This window comes from Halichoerus grypus, chromosome 5 (genome assembly GCF_964656455.1).
Source record: "Halichoerus grypus chromosome 5, mHalGry1.hap1.1, whole genome shotgun sequence".
Taxonomy (NCBI): domain Eukaryota; kingdom Metazoa; phylum Chordata; class Mammalia; order Carnivora; family Phocidae; genus Halichoerus; species Halichoerus grypus.
This window is the reverse complement of record NC_135716.1, coordinates 184,436,494-184,458,745: the sequence shown is the minus strand read 5'-3', so window position 1 is coordinate 184,458,745 and position 22,252 is coordinate 184,436,494. Positions and strand designations below refer to the sequence as shown.

At 54.6% G+C, this 22,252-nt stretch overlaps 1 protein-coding gene across 1 annotated transcript in view; it reads left to right on the top strand.

The window, feature by feature from the left end:
• The window catches only part of AJAP1 (adherens junctions associated protein 1), a 128,662-nt gene that overhangs the window by 87,327 nt on the left and 19,083 nt on the right, over positions 1–22,252 (top strand). Inside the window, exon 3 of the mRNA XM_036089546.2 lies at positions 21,221–21,308. Within this exon, the coding sequence (XP_035945439.1) occupies positions 21,221–21,308 (88 nt within the window). The remainder of the gene's footprint in view (positions 1–21,220; positions 21,309–22,252) is intronic.

Sequence of the window (22,252 nt, the reverse complement as noted above, 5' to 3'; positions counted from 1 at the left end):
TTAGTTGAGGAGGCAGCTGGTGACCTTTAGTGTCTCAGAGGGGACAGCCGTGCACCGCAGGTCACCGCACGCCACGTCGGGAAGGTGCTGGGTCCCTGTGGATTGTCTGCGAAGAACACTCGCTCCACAGGGCCGGCAGGGCAGGCAGGACGAGGCTGTGCTGGTCCAGCCCGCGCCTCTGCCACAGAAGACCCCTCCCATGAATCCTCGGCCTCCTGACCCCACGGAATCCAGCCTTCACTGCTGGTGGCAGCCTCTGGGGGCTCTTGTGACCAAGCCCCATGGTCAGTGTCACAATCTGGAGGCCCCAAGTCTGGGATGCAGGTGTGGACAGCTCCCTACGGTCTTTGGGGGACGATCCTGGCCACCTCTTCTACTCCCAGGGGTCCTGGGAGTCACACTGACCTCTGCCTCTGTCTCCGCATGGCCGTCTACCCTCTGTGGGCATCTCTGTGTCTCTGGCTCTTATAGGACATTGGTCACACTGGAGTAGAGGCCATCCTGCTCCCGTACGACCTCATCTTACCTAATCACACCTGCCATGACCCCATGTACAAATGAGGTCACATTCTGAGGTTGTGGGGGTTGAGACTCCAGCCTGTCTCTTAGAGGGCCCCACACAACGGGTAACAGCTCCACTCTACTCACACATTCCAAGCCCCCCAGTGCATTTCAGCCTTAGAGCCTCCTGGTATTTCCATCCCATTAACTTTGTATTCCCTGCATGGTTATGAAGACCCTGGGGGAGCTTGAGCAGCTGACAGGACGCCCCCAGGCCCCACAGGACCTACACCTCTGCCTTGCACAGGGCACGGGGTCCAGCGGCACCTTCAAGCAGCACTGTGCTTCAAGCTGAGGAGTCGCCTTGGAGAAGTCACCCTGTCCTGGAACCTTGGTCTTTTTATCTGCAAAGCTGAGATAGCATCTGACTCCCCACCCACTGGGCCTCTGCAAAGAGTGAAGGAGGCAGGGACATTGTAATCCCAGGGGGTAGTGCCACCCGGGGACCTCAGGGGCTTCTGTGCATTTGCATCTGCTCTTCTCAGAGCAGGCTCTCCCAGGACGGGTTGACTAGGGGGGAAGGCTGTGTGGGAGGTGTGGGCTGATAAGAGGCAGTCCAGGTAAAACAAAAGGATTCAGTGTGTCTGCTCCACCACCAGAAACATGCACACAGAGGGGCACAGCGACTGAGATGTGGGAGGCGTTCAGGGGTCCCGTGTGTAAGGAAGGGTGTGTGTGTGTACTTGTGTTTGCCCGTGTGCGTGCACACGCCTACAGCAGAGGGAGGCAGGTGTGTAAGGAAGGGTGTATGTGTGTACTTGTGTTTGCCTGTGTGTGTGCACAAGCCTGCGGCAGAGGGAAGCAGGTGTGTAAGGAAGGGTGTGTGTGTGCTTGTGTTTGCCCGTGTGTGTGCACAAACCTGCAGCAGAGGGAAGCAGGTGTGTAAGGAAGAGTGTGTGTGTGTGCTTGTGTTTGCCCGTGTGCATGCACACACCTGCAGCAGAGGGAGGCAGGCGTGTAAGGAAGGGTGTGTGTGTGTACTTGTGTTTGCCTGTGTGTGTGCACAAGCCTGCGGCAGAGGGAAGCAGGTGTGTAAGGAAGGGTGTGTGTGTGCTTGTGTTTGCCCGTGTGTGTGCACAAACCTGCAGCAGAGGGAGGCAGGTGTGTAAGGAAGGGTGTGAGTGTGCACTTGTGTTTGCCTGTGTGCATGCACATGCCTGCAGCAGAGGGGGCAGGTGTGTAAGGAAGGGTGTGTGTGTGTGTACTTGTGTTTGCCTGTGTGTGTGCACAAGCCTGCAGCAGAGGGAAGCAGCTGTGTAAGGAAGAGTGTGTGTGCTTGTGTTTGCCTGTGTGTGTGCACACGCCTGCTGTAGAGGGGAGCAGGTGTGTTAGGAAGGGTGTGTGTGTGTACTTGGCTGCCCGTGTGCATGCACATACCCACAGCAGAGGGAAGCAGGTGTGTAAGGAAGGGTGTGAGTGTGTACTTGTGTTTGCCTGTGTGCATGCACACGCCTGCAACAGAGGGGGCAGGTTTGTAAGGAAGGGTGTGTGTGTGTGCACTTGTGTTTGCCCGTGTGCGTGCACACGCCTGCAGCAGAGGGGGGCAGGTGTGTAAGGAACGGTGTGTGTGTGTGTACTTGTGTTTGCCCGTGTGCATGCCCACACCTGCAGCAGAGGGGGCAGGTGTGTAAGGAACGGTGTGTGTGTGTGTACTTGTGTTTGCCCGTGTGCGTGCACACACCTGCAGCAGAGGGAAGCAGGTGTGTAAGGAAGGGTGTGTGTGTGTGCACTTGTGTTTGCCGATGTGCATGCACACGCCTGCAGCAGAGGGAAGCAGGTGTGTAAGGAAGGGTGTGTGTGTGCGCGCACCTGTGTTTGCCCGTGTGCGTGCACATGCCTGCAGCAGAGGGAAGCAAGTGTGTAAGGAAGGGTGTGAGGGTGTGTGCTTGTGTTTGCCCGTGTGCATGCACACACCTGCAGCAGAGGGGGCAGGTGTGTAAGGAAGTGTGTGAGTGCTTGTGTTTGCCTGTGTGTGTGCACACGCCCGCTGTAGAGGGGAGCAGGTGTGTTAGGAAGTGTGTGTGTGTGTCCTTGGTTGCCCGTGTGCATGCACATACCCGTAGCAGAGGGAAGCAGGTGTGTAAGGAAGGGTGTGAGTGTGTACTTGTGTTTGCCTGTGTGCATGCACACGCCTGCAACAGAGGGGGCAGGTTTGTAAGGAAGGGTGTGTGTGTGTGCACTTGTGTTTGCCCGTGTGCATGCACACGCCTGCAGCAGAGGGGGTAGGTGTGTAAGGAACGGTGTGTGTGTGTACACTTGTGTTTGCCCGTGTGCGTGCACACACCTGCAGCAGAGGGAAGCAGGTGTGTAAGGAACGGTGTGTGTGTGTGTGTGTACTTGTGTTTGCCCGTGTGCATGCCCACACCTGCAGCAGAGGGGGCAGGTGTGTAAGGAACGGTGTGTGTGTGTGCACTTGTGTTTGCCCATGTGCATGCACATGCCTGCTGTAGAGGGAAGCAGGTGTGTAAGGGAGGGTGTGAGTGTGTACTTGGTTGCCCGTGTGCGTGCACACGCCTGCAGCAGAGGGGGGCCGAGGTGTGGATACCCTTCATGCTGTCAAGGCTGGACTGCCTCCCTGCCCTTGAGAACTCTGTGCTAACGAAGGACACAGGAGGTGACCACAGGGACCCGACAGGGGACCTTGTCACCCTCATAACTCTTTTAAGAATGGTTTCTGAGAACACCTGGAGTGCACGGTGTACCTGGCAGCCCCTGCCCTTACAAGCGGAGCCACCCTCCCCATCAGGCCAGGACTAGTGTGTCCCCTAAGGATGGGGCTGAAGTTGGGCCTGGGCCACGGGGGGAGGGTTCACAGCAAAGCTCAGGAATCTCCTGTGAAACCCCCTCGCCCTCCGTCCCTGCAGGGGGGACCCTGCTGTCACCTCAGGAGAGGGCTTTGTGGCTCCCTTTGTTCTGATTGGACTAGAGAGGAAGGGATCCAGACTTCCAAAAGACAGAGACAGACAGACAAGGACAGAGAGACAGACAGAAAGGGACAAGGAGGGAAGAGGGAGAAATGATATGCATGCTCCTCTCCCGCAACGCCGCCCATGGTCCCAGGGACAGGGAGACGTATCAGATGGGGCAGCCAAGAGGCAGGGATGAGACCTCCACCACCCTGACCTGGGCTTGGGGTGAGTGAGGCAGCGGTCAGCTTTTGCTCATTCCCGTTGTAGAACCCAAGACTCTGAGTGGTCGGCCGATCTCCTTGCCCGGGGTCACTGAGCTGGCGCTGGCCAGGCCACTTCTGGAGCCTGGCTGGGGGCCCTGAGGCCAGCCCTCCATTGCCCCTGGGGGGCCTCCCATGCCGGGGCACCAGGGGCTTCTCCGGCACACCACCCATTTCTTCCTTGTCACAATCATTTCTTCACCGTCCTCCAGAGTTGATTTCATGGTTACTGGATCTGGCAGAGCACTTTGTGGCCTGGGAAGGACTTTGGCGTCTTGGTTCAGCACAGCCTAGGGTACATCGGGTGACTGTGAATGAGCATTGTGACCGCCCGCAGCTCCGGAAGGTGGGCTGTGTGAGGAGCCTGGGGGCAGCGCTCTCTGCCTCGGTGCTGGTATCTCTCTGCGGGAGCTGAAGGAAAGGGCCCCGCCCACAGCCACGTGTGCCACCGTCCTCACGGCTCGGCACGTTCTGCCCGGGTGTCTGTTCCCCGGTTTTATCCAGGATCCAGCATGTCATCCGAAGACAGACCTGGTGAGCAGACCAGATGATAGCATTTTGTCCAAGAGGACAGAATGCAGTGGAGACAAAAGCAGGGGAAAAAGCATCCCTGCCCTCTGCAAAGTGTCTTTCCATTTCCACAATGATAAGAGCGGGTCACTGGGCACGGACACACAGCCAGACCTGGGCAGAAGCCGAGTGCACAGGTGACTGTAGACACAGAGGCTGGGGGGCTTGGCGGGGGGCCTGGCTCCTGGACTGGGCCTCCTGCTCGCCTCCCTCCCTGTTCTAATGCCATGCGCCTGCCACCTCCCTGGATGGTGATGGCAGTGCCCACAGTGAGACAGGGCGAGCTAGCCAGGAAAGCCCCTGTGCAGAGTCCAGGGCTCAGTGCATGGAGGAATCTGTGTCGCAGATACATGAGGAGGGGAAAGCCAAACGTGTCATGAAAGGAGGGGTTAAACAGGCAGGAGGAGGAGGGGAAGGGGGAGGAGGAGGGGGGAGGAGGGAGAACACTGGTGACATCCACTGGGATGGGGGGCAAGGAAGGAACAGGTTTGCTTTGTGCTTGGGGGTGCAATTACCGCTGGGGAAGCTCCCAGCAGACAGGGGAAGGCAGCCAATGAGAACCAGCAGCAGCAGATGCTGTGGGCACCGTCAGGGTGAGATGGTAATCCTGGCTCTGAGGGCAGGTGGAATGGCCTGGGGGGAGCACGGTGCAATCTTCATGAGCCCCGTATCTGGCTGGGAAGGCTGAGTGTTCCACCTAGCACATAGTAGGTGCCAAGCAAATAAGACTATTATGTTGCAGAGTGTAAATCAGATACATAAGCAGAGCCAAATAAGGCTTCTGCATGGAGTTCTTGGGGTGGGGGGGCTGGCCTCTCTTGGTCCTTTGCTTCTCAACAACACCACTTGGATCAGAACCCAGGATTCTCTTGCTTCTCTGAATCCCTTCAGCCAATAAGAAGGGATCTTGACTTCCCACGCCTTCCCACACACCCCCATCCCATTACACTGTCACCTGAATGATTTATTCTTACAAGGAGTTTGCCTCTCAAAAGACATCTATAAAACCGGGACCCAAAATGGTAAATTCAAGGCATGAGACAATGACTGGAGACCTGGGAGGAGGGAGGCCTCAGGGGGCCCACAAAGACCTCATCATGCTCCTGTGGCTCCTTGGCCACATGACCCTTGTTCTGGCCACCGGACAGGTCCCCATCAGGGACCCCTCCTGATTGTCCTTTCCCTCCTCTGAAGAGTGTAGCTGGAGCCTGTCACAGACCTCCTTCTTGGACAGAATCATACATCGCTGCTGCTGGAAGGGCCCCCCACACTGATCCATCCAAATGTTTTCACAGTTCTTTTTAGTGAAATCTTGTACCCCCAGTATGGAGAACAGGTTGAAGGGGGGCGGCACAGTTAAGGAGGGAGACGGGACCTCAGACCCTCCTCGATGCTCCCCCAGTCCCCGAAAGTACAGTGTCCGGGCTTAGGAGGATAGTTGGAGGACCACCGATGTAGACTCAGTTACTCATTACACGGATGGGGAAACCAGGACCCCCTGGAAAGGTGACTGCAATTGCCTGGGGCCAATCCCACAGGAATAAGCAGAAATAGATTCTGTTTTCTTCAAAAATACCCACATGTATTATTTTTAGATACATATGTAAATTATCCATAGACATGATTTATAGTTAAGATATTAGTATTTATGTATGTCTCAGTTCCCTCTGGAAACTCTCCCTCTTGTAATCTATTCTCTTTAGTATATTAATCACCTTTAATTTTAAAGTTAGCACCTGATCACACCAATGCCTAGTTATTCTGCAAGACCATTTCTTTTGTCTGTTGTCTCTTTCCTCCTGGAATTTGTTCTTTGTTGCTGTCCCCTGGTGTGCCTGGTAAACTTCGGTTCAGTTTTGGACATTGTGGATGAAAAGCTATAGACAGAATCTGATCAGAAGCAGGCACAAATCATGAGGCACCTGGGTGGCTCAGTCGGTGAAGCATCTGCCTTCCGCTTGGGTCATGATCCCGGGGTCCTGGGATTGAGTCCCACATCGGGCTCCCTCCTCAGCAGGGAGCCTGCTTCTCCCTCCCCCTCCGCAGCTCCCCCTGCTTGTGCTCTCTCTGTCTCTCTGTCATCTCTCTTTCAAATGAATAAATAAAATCTTTTTTAAAAAAAGAAGTAGGCACAAATCGAAGGATGGTATTTCATAACACAGGGAAATTATTTGAGATTCGAATGTCCGTGGCCCCAGGCAGAGTCTTATTGGGACATGGCTGCGCCCATTTCTTTGCCTGGATCTGTGGCAGGTTCAGAGCCATAGCGGCAGAGGTGAGTGGTTGCCGTGTAGACCATAGGGGCCTCCAAGCCTAAACTGCTAACCCCTGGCCCTTCACAGGAAACATCCTCCCACTCCTGCCCCGAGGCTGCTCCTCCATCTAGGTTGGGATCATGAGGACTGGAAGCTGTGTTTCTGTCTTTCTGGAAGGCCCATCCCCCTCGGAAGGCTTTAGCCCCCGTTTCTGTCTGCAGCCTACACAAGCCTCCTTGACTCCAAATGGCTGTCATCTTGGGGGTGGGAGAACAGCGCCTCTTCTGTTCTCCAAACTCGCAGGGAGTTCCTGGCTTCTGATCCCCCAGGCTGAGCTTGGGCACTTTTCTGTTGGTTTCTGCTTGTTCTCTTTGACAGGGCCTCAGTCTTGGGCTTTGAAAGGCTGTCTTGCAAACATGGGTTCAGATGTCGTGAGGACCACACACCAAAGCGAAGGGCAGATGTTTCCCTGTCAGCTTCCATCGTCCACCACACGCCACCCCTCCCCTGCACCTCCCACCCCTCAGGCCCTCCTCCCTGCTCTCCTGGCATTGCGGGTGCTCAGGCCTGTCACATCCTGACCTTCCCAGCTGACCCTCCAGGTGGCCCTGCCCTGGTGCTGGGGTGGGGGGTGAGGACAGCAGTGATTCTCATCGAGCGCCCCCTCCCAGTGGGAAAAAGGGGGATCAGACAATTGTCCGAGGGTAATGGGAGGGCCGCACAGGGCCCCTGGGTTGGGGAGGGGGCACTGGGCCCTGTTAAGTGTGTCTATTTGTTTGCTTATTGTTTTTAATAAAATGGCAGTTAGCGGCATAAAAATAGTGGCCACTGTTGGGATTAAGGATATTCCCCACCAGGAAGCTTTTATTTTTTTATTTATTATTTTATTTATTTATTTATTTATTTTTTTTAAGCGATTTTCCTTTCTTTTTTTTTTTTTTTTAAGATTTTATTTATTTATTTGACAGAGAGAGAATGAGAGAGAAAGCACATGAGAGGGGGAGGGTCAGAGGAAGAAGCAGACTCCCCGCCGAGCAGGGAGCCCGATGCGGGACTCGATCCAGGGACTCCAGGATCATGACCTGAGCCGAAGGCAGTCGCTTAACCAACTGAGCCACCCAGGCGCCCACCAGGAAGCTTTTAAAAAGTGCTCAGAGCACCCCTTTGGGAAGCTGGTGGGCACTCTTGCATTTTTCCCCTCTCTCCCACACTCCCCACCCCATCAAAATTGCATTGCAATTTCCCCAAACTTTAGGGCTTCACGGGGATTTTAATGGAACAGGGGATAGGCATCTCCCTCCTGCTGGCTCCGTTGACACTCTCAGTGGATTTTGAAGGCAGAGCTGACAGCACGCTGAGCCACGGGGCTCTGTTTGCAAGCTGCACAGTGCTCGGAAGAGACCCGGCTGGACCCTCCCACCCTGCCCCTCGGACATGGGCTAACCCTACAGGTTGCGCTCGGAGCTGGCCAGGTCGCTGGAAGGTAGCCGTTGATGGGGTTCCATAGCTCCGTCAGTGAGCAAGTGTCTCTGGGCACGCAGACAGAGCAGTGGCCGGCACAGGGCCCTAAACCAGATGCCAGCCGCGGGGAGGGACTCAGTGGTGGCTGGAAGAGTGGCCAGCTCTGCACAGTGGGGCCACCTGGCTCGGAGCCCAGGACCAGTGCTCCGGGATGCTCTGGGTGGCCCTCGTCATTGACGTGCGTCCTGGACAGCCCTTCTCTGACCTCTGGCCACCAAAGCAGGGCTTGTCCCAGCCACGGCCAGGCAACAAGGAGCATCTGCCCTGGATCCATGTTTCCTAAGCTGAGTTTCTTCTCTCCACCCCACGAATGGTCATTGAGGGCCGTGGGTACAACAGGAGGTTTGCTGCCCTTGGAGGAGCAACAGAGAGCAGGCCCTTGGGACGGGGGTTCGTCCCTCTCCTGAGCCTGCGTGCCGCCGAGCTCCATGGAGAGCTAGCTTTGCCAGGCCTCAGACGCGTGTTCTGTGGGAGGAGAGTGCATGTGTCAGATTCTCGGGGGGGTGCTGGGTCCAACCAACTTCATAAAACAGGCTTCTTTACCGGACAGTCCTCAAACTCGTGCATCAGGAGTCTCCAGCAGGGAGAGCTAAGCTTCCTGCACAGGGCCTGGTTCCAGGGACAGCACAAAACTCCTGCGTTGGACCCCTGCGAAGGGTCTCCGGGGAAGGACGCGGCCTGCGTCCATCATAGCCCCTGTGGGCAGGTGCCTTCAGGCTGCCCCGAGCCACCTCCCTAAACCCTTCTCTTCTACAAAGCAAACCCGATCTGTCCTGTAGCCCTTCCCCTTCCTCCGGCGTGTCAGAACTTGGCTCCCGCAGGGAGACCCTGTGACCATGGCTCATGTGCGAGGAGCTGCCCAGGGACATGGCAACACAGTGAGTGACATGTGGCGCCTGGTGATGTCTGATGCTCTGAGCTCTCCGGACCTGAAGCCTCCAGTCCTGCCATGAACGTAGCCCCCTGTGTGGGGTTGGTAGGGTCGTGCTGCCATGAGGCCTGCCTGGCAGTCTCCTCTGACCTGTGTCCCGGCAGCTCCTTCTCTCTGCCTGGAGGACTGTCCCCGTCCCTCTTCATGTAGAGTGTCAGTTAGCTGGGGTCCCAGAAATGACAGCACCAGACCTCAGGGGGATCACCTGCGGGAGCACCCTCGGGGTAGCCGTCCATCTGTCGGCTCACTGGGCTGGCTGTGGTTCTGTCGTGGAGGCTGTCCGGCCTGCTCCGTGTGTTTGGCCTGGGCCTGTTCTCCTGGTGACCCCAAAAGTTCAAAGGAGCCCGCCCCCCAACGTGCCCAGGGCCAACCTCCGCCCCCACTGCTGGCACGGCGTGGCGGTAAGAGCTGGGGCAGGGCACCCCATTCTCGGGGGGGCGCCCTGCAAAGCCGAGTGTGGCTGGGGGCAGCTCCTGCCGGAAATCCGGTTCTCAGGGCTGAGTCCAGACACTGTGCTTTCCTCTGTCCCCGCGTCTGCTCTGCCCCGGGCACCAGGCCGGGGGCTTCCTGTGCGTCCTCTGCAGCCTCCGGGGCAGGTCAGGAGGCAGGCAGCTCAGAGCCTCAGAGCCGTGCTGGGGACAGGGTGCCAATGAGCCCGCTCCAGGCGTGGCCGAGCCCGCCTGTGGCCGTCCCATGATTCTGTCCTTACCTGGGACGCACTGACAGGTAAGGGGTTTCTCACGGGAGTCCATGCGTGCACCTTCGGTACACAGCCAGCATCTGAGAACCGCGCGCTGCTCCATCCTTGGGGTGTCTTTGCCTGTGGGGGGCGGACATGCCTGGATCTGCCTCTGTCAGGTACAGCCCCTAGACAGCATCTCTGTCCTGGGCCACCGGCAGCACGCCGAAATGTCCCTGAAAATAAGTAGGAGACAAGTGCTTAAGCCACAGGAGGTGGATACCCTCCAGTGTGGGCCTTGTCCCTCAGGCTTGGGTGGGCATCTGAAGCACAGGGAGCCCCAGATGAAAAGATTAGCAGGACTAGGGCCTCCAGGACTGGACACTTGGTGGGCATCTGGCCATGTGCACACGCTGGGCTTTCTGATACAGACGGGGCATTGGTGCGTCGCTTTATCTAGAACGCACTTACCAAGTGTCTGCTCGGGCCATGCACCGAGTGGGCATGCCCAGCCCCGGCCGACCCATGCCAGGAAGGCAGCCTGAGCCTCTGCCCACACTCCACAGAAGTAACAGTAGCCAGGGTGAGAGCCTCTGTCCTCCGCACACCCACGGGGCACCGGCTCCTGATTGGGAGCACCACACAGCGCCCGTGCACCATCTGCAGGGCGGGAATAGCCAGGTCGCACGGCGAGGATGCTCTGAGAGGGAGGGAGCCAGGCTTTGTGGGGGAGGGCTGCACTGTTTGCTTAGAGGTTTGATCCATTCAGTATTGTGTGGGCTAAATATGGACTTGTTACTGATGGCGGGCGCTGGCGCTCCTCGTGAGTAATCCAGCCACAGACTCCGCAGCTGACTCATGGGGCCCAGAGCCCTGGCCCATGGCCCTTGTGCAGACCATGCTGCTTTCATAGCAGAAGCCCCTCATAGCAGAAGGCCAGACGTGCTGGCTGATGGGCACCATGGGGGAGTCCCTCCCCAGCCCCCGACATCTCCTTAGCATGGAGCCATGCTGGCTTCCCCCGGCACACTCCTTCCCCGCCTGCCATCCTTTGTTGAAATACCCCAGTGCTCTTGGGAGTTAAGTGAAAGAAGTGGGTCATTTCCATATTGGCTACTGAGTTCAAAGCTGAATATTAGCAGCGTCTGTTCTTGAATGAGATGAGCAATAAATTCAGTGTGTGCATGTGTGTGCCTATGTGTGTGCGTGCATGTGTGTACATGTGCGCCCACGTGTGCATGCATGCATGTGCATGTCCGTGTGTGCATGCATGCATGTACATGTGCGCCCGTGTGTGCACGCATGCATGTGCATGAATATATGTGCATGTCCGTGTGTGCATGCATGCATGTACATGTGTGCCCGTGTGTGCATGCATGCATGTGCATGAATGTATGTGCATGTCCGTGTGTGCATGCATGTGTGTACATGTGCGCCCGTGTGTGCATGCATGCATGTGCATGAATGTATGTGCATGTCCCTGTGTGCATGCAAGTGTGTACATGTGTGCCCGTGTGTGCATGCATATGTGCCTCTGTGTGTGCATGCACGTGTGTACATGTGTGTCCATGTGTGTGTATGGTGTCTTGTGTGCATGTATGCATGCATGTGTGTGCCCGTGTGTGTGCATGTGCGTTCACGTGTGCCCATGTGTGCATGCCTCTGGTGCCTTGTGTGTGTGTTTGTGCATGCGTGTGTGAATGTACGCGTGTACATGTGTACATGTGTGTGCCCGTGTGTGCATGTGTGTGGTGCTGTGTGTATGTGTGCATGCATGTACACATGTGCATGTGTACATGTGCATGTGTGTGTGTACATGTGTGCCCGTGTGTGCATGCCTGTGCGTGGGAGGGAGGGAGCAGCAACCAACGCAAGAGAGAGGTGGAGGCAGAAGCTGGCAGAAGGAACCCCAGCGCTCATGCTTTCAAAACTCCTGAAGCTGCGAATCTCCTCCTCTCTGAGGGGTTGGGTTTCGCTCAGAACTGTCCTTTCTGCTCAGAAACCGTGCTGCCTGTGAATGAGCAGGTCTGACCCGGCCTCCGGGGTGTTCAGGGCCCAAGGCGGGAGGCATGTTTCCTGGGCCCCAGTTCGGCCTCCTGGTCACTGCTGCCCGTGAATGTGAGTCCGAGGGGCCAGATGGATGGGGCCTGGCCTCGGTGTGTAACCCCTTCTCCTAGCTGTTAATTTCAGCTCAGAAACACGTATCCTACCTGCACCCTCTTCCATGAGGAGTGACTGCGTGTGGTCCCGTGGAGGGAGAGGCCCTGAGACAAGGGGTGGGCAGGGTCACGGAGGGCCAGCCCTCTAGGGCAGGGGCCCCCAACTCTTTCCTAAAGGGACAGATAGCAGATATTTTAGGCTTCCGGGCCACACGACTGAATCCTTCCCTGGTAACACCAAAGCAGCCTCGGACATTTAGTCTGATGCTGCCATGTGCCAGTAAAACTTCAGTTACAGAATCGGGGTGGGGGTTGCATTTGGCCCTCAGGCCGCAGTTTTCAAACATCTGCTTCCAGGCCTTCCTACTCAGTGTGCTGTCAGCGACCCCAGGAAGTGGGAGAGATGCAAACCTCAGCCGCATTTGCCATCCCGCCCCAGAAGGTTCCTGTGTGTGCAGGGAGGGGAAGCAGGGCCTTAGAGGCCCATCCTCACGGCCGCACGGGGATGACATCAGCCTTTGCTGAGACCTACTGTGCGCAGGCCACGCGGCTAATGAGGTTCCTTCGGCCTCTGAATAAATTCTCCTGGGATCTTATTTGCAGATGAGTCAAGTGAGGCAAAGCAAGCGTGCGAATCCCCTGGGGCCACCAGGGGCCAAGTCCCACAGCCAGGGGCTTGAAACAACGGATGTTTATTCTCTCAAGGTTCTGGAGGACTGAGGCCAGCAGGGCCACACCTTCTCCGAAGGTTCTAGGATTGGGTCCTATCTGCCTTCTCCAGCTTCTGGTGGTTGCTGGTGGCTCCGGGCTCACGGCCGTAGGCCTCCAGCCTTTGAATCACCATCACGTGGATTTCTTCCATGTTTTTCTGTGCCCACCCCGGGGTTCTATAAGGGCACCAGCCATTGCACTGACCACCCACCCTAAATCCAGGACGATTTCATTTCAAGGTCCTTAGGTAATTAATTAAATCGATGAAGACCTTATTTCCAAATCAGGTCATATTCTGAGGTTGGACAAGTGGACGTGAATTCGGGGTCGTGGGGAGAGCAGGTCACTTGTCCAGGGTCCGGACTCCCAGGACCTGGCACCAGCTGTCTCAGGGCTGGCTAAATTCAGCTGTGTGGGGGATCATGGCTTTGCAGAGTCGAGTGAGGGCCACGGGCCTCCGTGACTCTAACTGACCCCCGCCCGCCCCCCCAGGCTCCTGGGCCTCCACAAAGCATTTCAGCTCAGGAGTGTGAGATTCCTAGTGCTGTAACATCACAACATACCACAGAGTGCGTGCTGTCAACAGCAGAGATTCACTGCCTTACATGCTTCTGGAGACCAGAAGAGGAGAGCAAGGCAGGGCCAGGGAAGGATGTTCCGGCCTCTCTCCCAGCTTCTGGTGGTTCATGGGCTCTGACAGTGGAACTCCGGTCTTGTCCCTGTGGGGGTGTGTGTCTCCGAATCTCCCCCTTTTATAAGGACACCAGTCATACTGGGTTAGGGCCACTGACCCCACTGTGACCTCATCTTAACTAATTACATCTGCAACGACCCCATTTCCGAAGAGTCACATTCCGAGGCAGTGGGTTAAGACTTCCACTTGGGAGTTTTGGGGAGACACAGCTCAGTCCGTAAAATGAGGACAACACCGCTGGCGGTGAGTGGAGTTTCCCAAACTTCCAACCGGAGTTTCCCGATGCATTTGTTTGAGTCTGGACCTGGCTGCCCTGTGATCTCTGGCCCCCAGCTCCCTCTGTCTCCCCACTACGCTCTAAAATTCAGGGGAGTCTCCAAAGTCAGAGAAGGTTCTCCTTATCCGAGGAATTTGCTCCTCGATGTGACTGACCTGGGGGTGGGACAGCTTTAGTCAGCCTAATGCCAGGGGACTAAGCCCCATCTCGAGGCCCTTTTGGAGACCCTTGTCAGTGAGGTGCGCATGATGACCCCCACATTCTCTAGATGGCAGCAGCTGGCCACTGGCCATCCCCCCGTGGTGAGAAGACCACTGTTCTGCAGCAGGCTTGCGGGGAGCAGCTAAAGACACAGGCCCTGGAGCAAGCCTGCTTCCCGGCTTTCCTGCGTCCGAGCTGCTTTTCTTAGCAGGAAAAGGTTAATCTTGCTCAAAGAAATGACCTTGAGCCCAGCTCCTGGGAGGTCACTGTAAGTCCTCCAACTGTCCTGCCTGATAAGAGTGTCTTGGTTTCCCAGATAGTCTGTGCTAATAATGTGACTTATGGGGGAGGCCTTGGGCTCCAGGGCGTCAGCTCCACCTCTGGTCAGGCTGGAGCTAAGACCTGCCATGCCTACACGACCAAGCCACGACAGAGACTCTGGACACCCAGGCTCAGGGGGGCTTCCCGGGCTGGCGACACCCTGCGCGTGTTCTCACGCAACATCACGGGTGGGAGGTAAGGGCTGCCCACGTTCCTCCACTGGTTCCTCACACCTGGTCTCTCCTGGACTCTGCCCCCCTGTGCCTCTTCCCAGTGCGGATTTTAATCTGTGTTTTTTCACTGTAGTCAGCCCAAACTGAGTGTAACAGCTCAATTCGGTGAGTCCTTTGAGTGAATTTTTGAACCTGAAGGTAGTCTTGGCGACCTCCCAATATATTGTGCAGCTTTGAGAAAGCCCCCTAACCTCCCTATGGAAATGCAGAGCATTTCTGCACCCACCTCATGAGGTTGGAGGGAGCATATATAAACTAATTTGCCAAAAACAATGTGGGGCACCTACTACCACTAAGATGCATGTGACTTCCTTAGTCACTGCTGACTCAGTCCTGCATGCCCTCCACCAGCCTCACCTTCTACCAAGAAGGAAGTGGCTGGGGGGAGAACAGGGGACGTGATGGGCAGAGGACCACATTTCACCTTCTGTGGCCATATGGGGTGTGATCAGGACATTTCTGACCCACTACCCATATGCCACCACAGTGATTGTGTCCCAGCAAGTCAGTTTGGATGATGTGACCAGATCTGAGATGGGGACACTGTTTCCTAGTGTCATTCATGCATTCCTTTCATTAGTGAAGAACCTCAGCCTCATTGACGTTTTGGGCCAGATCTTATGGGGTTGTCCTGTGCACTGTAGGACAGAGCCAGTATCTTGGGACTCTATCCACTAGATGCCAGTAGGACCCCTCACCCCTGTGTGACCACCAAAAATGTCTCCAGACAGGGCCAGATGCCCCCGGCTGAGGACAATCTGACTTGGGTCCTTTAGGGTAATTCCTCGAGGACTTACCTTCACCATGTTATCATGAGGCATTAGTACAGCTGTTTCCAGAGTGGGGCTGTTTTCTCTGTATGGGGTGGTCCTGCCTTAAGCTGCAGAGAATTCCAATGAGAGGCAACTTTATCTCCATGGAGTCCTGGCTCCAGGCTCCCCCATCACTCACAGCATGGAATGCCCTGCAGGGTCACTCAGAAAATGGCACGCTCCTTTGTGTCCACACCAAAAAAGCTAGCAGCCTTGTTTCTCTGAGAACACCCTGGTTTTGGAAGACATGTTTTCCCTCAGCAGCCTTCTCTCACCCCAGGAGGTGGCCAAGTGCCTCAGAATGAGCCCAAACTTCAGAGCGACTCCTTCTCAAGAAAGCTGCTAGCCTCTCACCAGTCCTGCAGTGGACGCTGCGAGCTTCACTGAGTTCCCAGAGAGACTGTTTGTCAAAGATGTGCTGTGGAGTCCATGTTTTGCAGCCTTGGTGGAAAAGGAATGGAGTTTTTGCAGTGAGGTTGGTACTTTGGGAGACCCCTGTCACCTCTCATCCATCAAGCCCCTGAAGACAGACGTCCTTGGATCCAGTGGTCACCGTCCTTGGTTCCCACGGTGCAGGCACATGAGATCCCTGCATTCTACGATGAACTACCATTGACAAAAATATGTCATCCCTTTGCCTCAGCAAACTCCAGCGCCATCGCTCTTGCCTTCATCCAAGGGTACCAGCCGGATGTACCACATACATTCCTCAAGCGCTAGGAAAGAAGGCCCTCAATGGGTTTGCTTTTGCCATGGACAGTGGCCCATGTTTGATTCAGCTCCATTTAATGAGAAAGTCGTCCAGACCCAGAGATGGATTACCAACTCCCCATCAATCTCCAGGGCCTAATCTTATTACAAACCACCACAAATACAACCATAAAAGCCCTATTGATTGAGGCAGAGTTTGCTAATCCATCTGTCCCCATCCATTATTCCAGGTATAATTTTTCATTATCAGGATGGCATCTGATTCCTCACACATTAGTATACAGTGGCAATTACCAGGAGCAGAAAGAGCCCCTAAATTAGCAGGAACAATAACACCTGTCAGAAAGGGGAAGCAAGAACCCCACACAGCATGCTGTGCACTCTGGGACCATGTCTGAATTGCAAAGAATTTGAAGATGGATTCAATATTGACCTTGTAAATGGAGAGGAGAAAGTTTGTGTTTTCTTCCCTTTCCCGGGTGTATAGAGTGTACCTTCCCTTCAGGTGACATCGTCGTTCACCGGGTCACAGCCTGCCTGACAGCTGGAGCAGACGCTGTTCAAGGGTTTTCTTGCCCGGGGTCAGTAGGATTTGTGGGACAGATGTTCCTACCTGCAGTATGTAATGTCCACAAGGGACCTGGCCTGAGGGGAGCACTACTTAAGGTGTGAGTAATATGGGAGAAATTAGTGAGGAAGGAGAGAATCTGAGGGGGATAACCTCCAAAGAACCCTGCCATTTGCGTGGGGCAGGGAAAACCAGTAGCTCTGACATCTGAGATCTGAACGTCCTTGCCTTTTTGCAAAATGCAGCTCCTTTTCAGCCTTGATGGAGAAAATTGAAAGACATGTGGCTGAAATAATTCTTTGGGTCCCCGGAGGGACTAAATTGATAAAATTCTCCCTGGAGTTTGGTTTCCAAAAATCAAGAATCCTGTCTAATTGAGTTCTCGAGGAAACTGTCACACAAAGTGATCTATTCCCAAGCCAACCTCACATGGACAAACCTGGCAGGGCAAAGCTGCCCATGGTTAACTGTTATGGTCCAGCTTGCTAAAGTGGACTTTGTGGCTGTCTTTGAAATCACCTTGGCAGTGGCCAGTGAAATTCTCAGAACTCAGGAAGCCTTTGATGATGGAGCGTGAAGGTTCTAGTCTTCAGAACCAAAGGATTGCAGCTTGAGTCCCAGCTTTAACCAATCTTTCAAAATAGATATATATTCTATTTAATTTATAAGACAAACCACCCTGAGCTGTTCACGTAAATTAGAGGCCAGCAAACTATAAACTATGAGCGAAATTTGGCTGCTCTCTTTTTGTAAATAAAGTTTTATTGGAACATAGCCACACCTGTTTGTTTGCATATTATCCATGTTTGCTCTTGCCCTGTAACGGCCTGATGGGGAAGTTGCGACAGAGACCATACTGCCCACAAAGCCTAAAATATTTACTCTCTGGCCCTTCATGGCAAGGTTTGCCTACCCAGCATCCATGCGAAGACTTAAGGGATTTACACTGATGAAGAAGAAAGGACTCCTGGCATTTGGGGAGGACTAAATAACAGGGCAGATGATTGAAACAGGACACCACTTCTCACATGCTGTTCTGTTCTCTTCGTAGTAGCCAACCTCCCAGAGGGAAGAAGTGAGGAGGCATCCTTATGGATTTTCTATCTTCCAGCCTGCTTCTTATAAGTGTCATTCTTGCCACATGTCAAAAGGCCTGATCCTTGTTCCACCATCATGAGCATGGGGTCTATGGGATCTTCTTGTAGCTATTGCTCTTTTATGCACGAGCCCAGGGGCCCATCAGAACTCATGGGCCAGGCGTTGAAGCATAAGGCTGTTTGCCTTGCAAGTAAAGTATGTGAGGAGTAGTCAGATGTTTACCTCTAGCTAGTTTTATGACCAGAATGTAGCTACAGATGGGTTAGTTTGGCTTTAGATGTTTGATCTTCTCTGAGGCTCTAGAGCAGAGAATTGCCTTTCATCCTGGCTCTGCCAAATGATGATGGGAAAGTCACTTTACTCCTCAGCATCAAGCTCCTCATCAGTCAGGCAGGTGCAAAAGTGCAGGATGGTGATGGATTCGGTTGATCACATGTGAAGACTTGGCAAGGTACCTGGCATAAAGAAGTCTTTCTAGAAAGCATAGCAGATGATCTTGGCTGGTTATTAACCCACTGATCATTTCCTCCAAAATTTAATTTGGTAAGTTCTATGGAGGAGTTGCACACTGAAGGCAGGAGAAGGGCCTCCAGAATAAGGCAAACCTTAGGATTATATCATTACCTTTCTCCCTGTTCCCCTGGTTTTTATTTTCTCCTTTTCAGTTATAAATGTAATATGTCACACAGCTACAGTTGTAAGGGACTGTGTTAGACTGTGTGTGGGGCTAGGGGTGAATATGAAGATGAAGAGGCCCCATTCTTAAGGGGGCTCAGGGACTTATGAGGCCCTCGGGCAAAGGGCTGGTCTTCCATTCTCAGAGTCATCAGTGAGGGAGAGGTCCCTTGAGCCAACCGTTCTGCCCCCAGGCCTCAGTTTCTTACATCTATCAGAGGAGGAGAATCAGTGCTTTCCCATCCTCACCCACAGGGGGGAATGGGAGGTGATCAGACATCTAAGATGCAGCTGGTCATGGAACTCTTCCCTTCCCAGGACGTTTGCCACTGCAGATATTCAACCCAACAGAATTCCCATAGTAACAAGATGAGAGGTCAAAATCTAGCAGTGCCCTGAGCCTCCTCTGGTCCTACAGATGTTGGGGAACGGATGGCACAGCGCTCTGCTCTTGTGGGGCTCTCAATGCCTTCAGCTCGGCCTGACCTAGCAGTTGAACCAGCCCCCGCGTCCTCTTGGCTCACCCACTCACTGTGTACTTTTACATCTCCAGCCTCCATAAGCTGGATTCTCGTGACCTAGAAGATGGAAGGTTTAGCCCAAGGAATGAAGACTCAGTTCTTACCATGGGGATTGGGATGCAACCTGCCAACGAATGGCTGAGAAGTTTTTGCCATGGGCCTGGAGCACTTCCCGAGGGGTCTGTTCATGGACGAGGTGGTGAGGCTCAAGAAGATGTAGAAGCTTGCTCTCCCCCAGGAATGTAGACGGGAGAGGTACCAGCCTCTACCTTGGAATAAAGGAGACCAAAACTGAGCTTAGAGAAAGTCAGAGCAAAAGCAGATTAATGAAGTTTGAGCTCAGAATCATATTATACTACTGTTCTTAGTATGGGCTTTGAGCCAGCAGATCCTATGTGAACCAAGGAATTTACACAAACTGGTCCATTTGGTTTTCACTTCCATAACTGATGATGATAGTATCTACCTTTGAGAGTTGTTACCAGGATAATTTGGATAATGCGCCTCTGACAATTGTTACCACTTGTTGAGCATGCCTGAGATCACCATCATCACCACCACCATCATCACCGCCATCATCACCATCACCACCACCATCATCACCGCCATCATCACCATCACCATCACCATCACCACCACCATCATCACCATCACCATCCTTTCCAACCCTTCCTCTGCCAACAAGGTCTGAGTTGGGTGTTGGGGAAGCTGTTGAATAGTTAGGGATTTCTGAGGCTGGCGGGTACTCCATTGTTGATGAGACTGAGGGTGTTCCCTGTGGCATAACTAGCTGTCAGTCCTATGGGAAAACTGATTTGGCAGTCTTAGATGAAAAGGCAAACTGGCCTAGAGGTTTATGGCAGGTGCCACAACTTGGGCATAGATGTATGTGAAGCCATTGGCCAAAACCAGCAGTGAATGCTGCCATTTTAAAAAATGGGCACTAGATCACTTCTCAGCCTTTTGGCTAAGATCAAGTGAAAAAATGGGCACTAGAGAAGGGCGGGCACCGTGGCTGAGTTCGTCAAAACTGACAATGTTTGGCATGCAGTAGGTGCTCTGTAACTGGTTCTTGAATCAGTGGATAAAAGAATAAATGAAGGGATTTCCATTACATTCATGTCTTCTCCAGTTTTCCTAGTGGTGCTTATCCTGTGGGCTCAGGAAGGGAATCCTCATGACAAACAGAAATAGCCCGGAAGACGGGCAAACAGGAAGAGAAAGCTTGTTTTCTGGTCATGCCAACTTTGAATCATTTATTAATAATTTCCCCCACGAGGATCATATTCAGTAGAGAGGTAACATCTGTTTGCGAGACTGTGTCCTTGGGAGACCGCCAGAAAAATCTTATATTCTGAAATCCTCCATGCTGGAACACACGTGCGTCTTGTTCTCACCCCAGGACCTGCTGGGTTCCTCGGGGTGATGGGCGGGCCTCTGCAGTTGGACCCCTGGAGTGGAGAGAGGCAAGTGCTTACACCTCCCAGGTGCAAGAACACAGGGAAATTAGCACTTCGGTGGGACGAGGGGCTGCCCCCTGCAGGGCTCACTGCAGAGCCCCCGGGACCTTTATGGCCCAGCTCCTCAGGTAGGGTTCTTCCTGATTAGAGGAGGACAGACAGGGCCTTTGCAGGTGGCTTTCATGGACCAGTGGCATCTGCCGAGCATGCCCCCAGTGTCTGTGTTCCAGGAAGGATGTGACATGTGTTGTCAGGAGGAACATAGCCTTGCCGCCCATCCCCTGCATCTGTGGTCAGTGGAAGGTGGTACAGGGGGTGGGGACAGAGGGACAGTGTAGGAGAGAATCCCTGTCCTCTGCTCTCCCTGTATGGGGTCAGCAGACCGCTCTCAGGTGGGGCTCAGGCTGCCCCGCTTCTGTCCCTGACTTGCTGTTTCCACTCCTTACGCCCCGCACCATCCTACCCCATGCACACACACAGCAGACACGGGGCAGCGAGGCTAGACTGCAGATCCTTTTCTGGGCTTTGGGGAAGCATCAGCCGCTAGGCCTGGGTCTTTTATTCCTGGAACCTCATCAGGCAGTGAGCATCTTGGAGAGGACTCTGGAAAGAGGAAGATACTCCCCAGTGATCCAGGTAACCCCTGAGTCTTCCAGGAGGTCACCCCATGTTCACTCTCCCCTACCTTCCCAACAAATCCTGGGCTGCCTCGGCCCCTCCTATGTCAAGCCAGACCTGCTCCCACTCCAAGGCCTGTGCTCAGAATCAAGAACTTACCCAGGTGGGAGGAGACAGAGGAAGAGTGACAGGTCCTGGGGGGCGTGCCTCAGCCTGAGCTCACCTGGGCCAGGTGAGGAGCTTGACAGGTGCAAGAAAGGACACAGCTGCCCGTGGGCCGGGTCACAGCTGGGGAGCCAAGAGACGCCGGGGCTGGGGCCTCCCTTCCTGGACTCCAGGTGACCGCAGCCCTGGTGCCCAGCCCCTGCCGTGGGGAAGGAGAGACCCGAGTTGACAGGAGCAGGCCCCGCCCTTCCTGGGCTCCTTTGTCTCATGCCCCGGTCTCATGGCTGCCCTCCCCCTTCCTCTTTTCCAGGTCTGGCTGTTCATCAGATTATCACCATCACTGTCTCCCTCATCATGGTCATAGCTGCTCTGATTACAACTCTTGTCTTAAAAAACTGGTAAGGCTCCTCGGCCTCTCTGGCCTGGACATGGGGGCTGTGGGGGTCCCCCAGGAAGTGTGCACAGAGGGTTTCCTACTTTTCAGACCCGGCCCCACATTGCATCCCAGGGCATTGTTTTTCTCATTTGGGCCAGAGAACTGGGTGCAGCTCTTGGCCTTGCTGTAGTCTGCTCACCCTCAGCCCCACGGCGGCTTGGCCGGCCACAGGCGCCGTGCTCCCTGATACTGCCCTTGGGGGGCGCGCCCCTGACTGTGGCTTTCTCTGCAGAATGCGAGTGAGCCCGGCCTCCATGACAGTTTCTCAGGCAGCAGGTGTTGGGGTTTCCGAAGCCCGTGTCTGCCTTCAAGTGTGCCTTTCGATGCTGCCCACCCAGCACGCCAGCAGCCTGGGCGGGTTCGCGCCCACCCCTCGCTGCCCCCAGCTGTCCAGGGGCCGTGCTCCGCCCACCGATTTGAATCCTTCCTTCCTCTTGCGGCCGCTCTGTGTCTGCTGAACTAGGTTATTGCTTTGCTCCAGGCAGCCTGTTTTTGCCTATTTCCTCCTGGAAATTGGCCTACTTTGAGGTTGGCCTTGCTAGGTGAACCCACCTGCAACACCCCTGGGAAAATCGGGGCACTGCTGGGTGACCCTGCTGCACACACCTCCGACGCCCCATCTGCCTGCAGCCCCTCCTCCAGCAAATGTGTCTCCTTTTCTCATCAAAGCTCGAACTCCCTTGTAGGGCAATATGCCCAAACGGTGCCCCCATTGCCGGCAGGTGGTGACAGGAGGTCAAGTGGGGCTGATGGGCAGCAACTGCTCCCGAGGGTCCAGACAACGGAGATCCGAGAGAAAGCCAGTCTCCAGGGTTAGCAAAGGTGGCAGGGTGGGATTGGCACAACCCCTAAGGAGACCTCACAGCAAACCAGTGAGGCCTCCCGAAGGCCAGCAAACCCGAGACC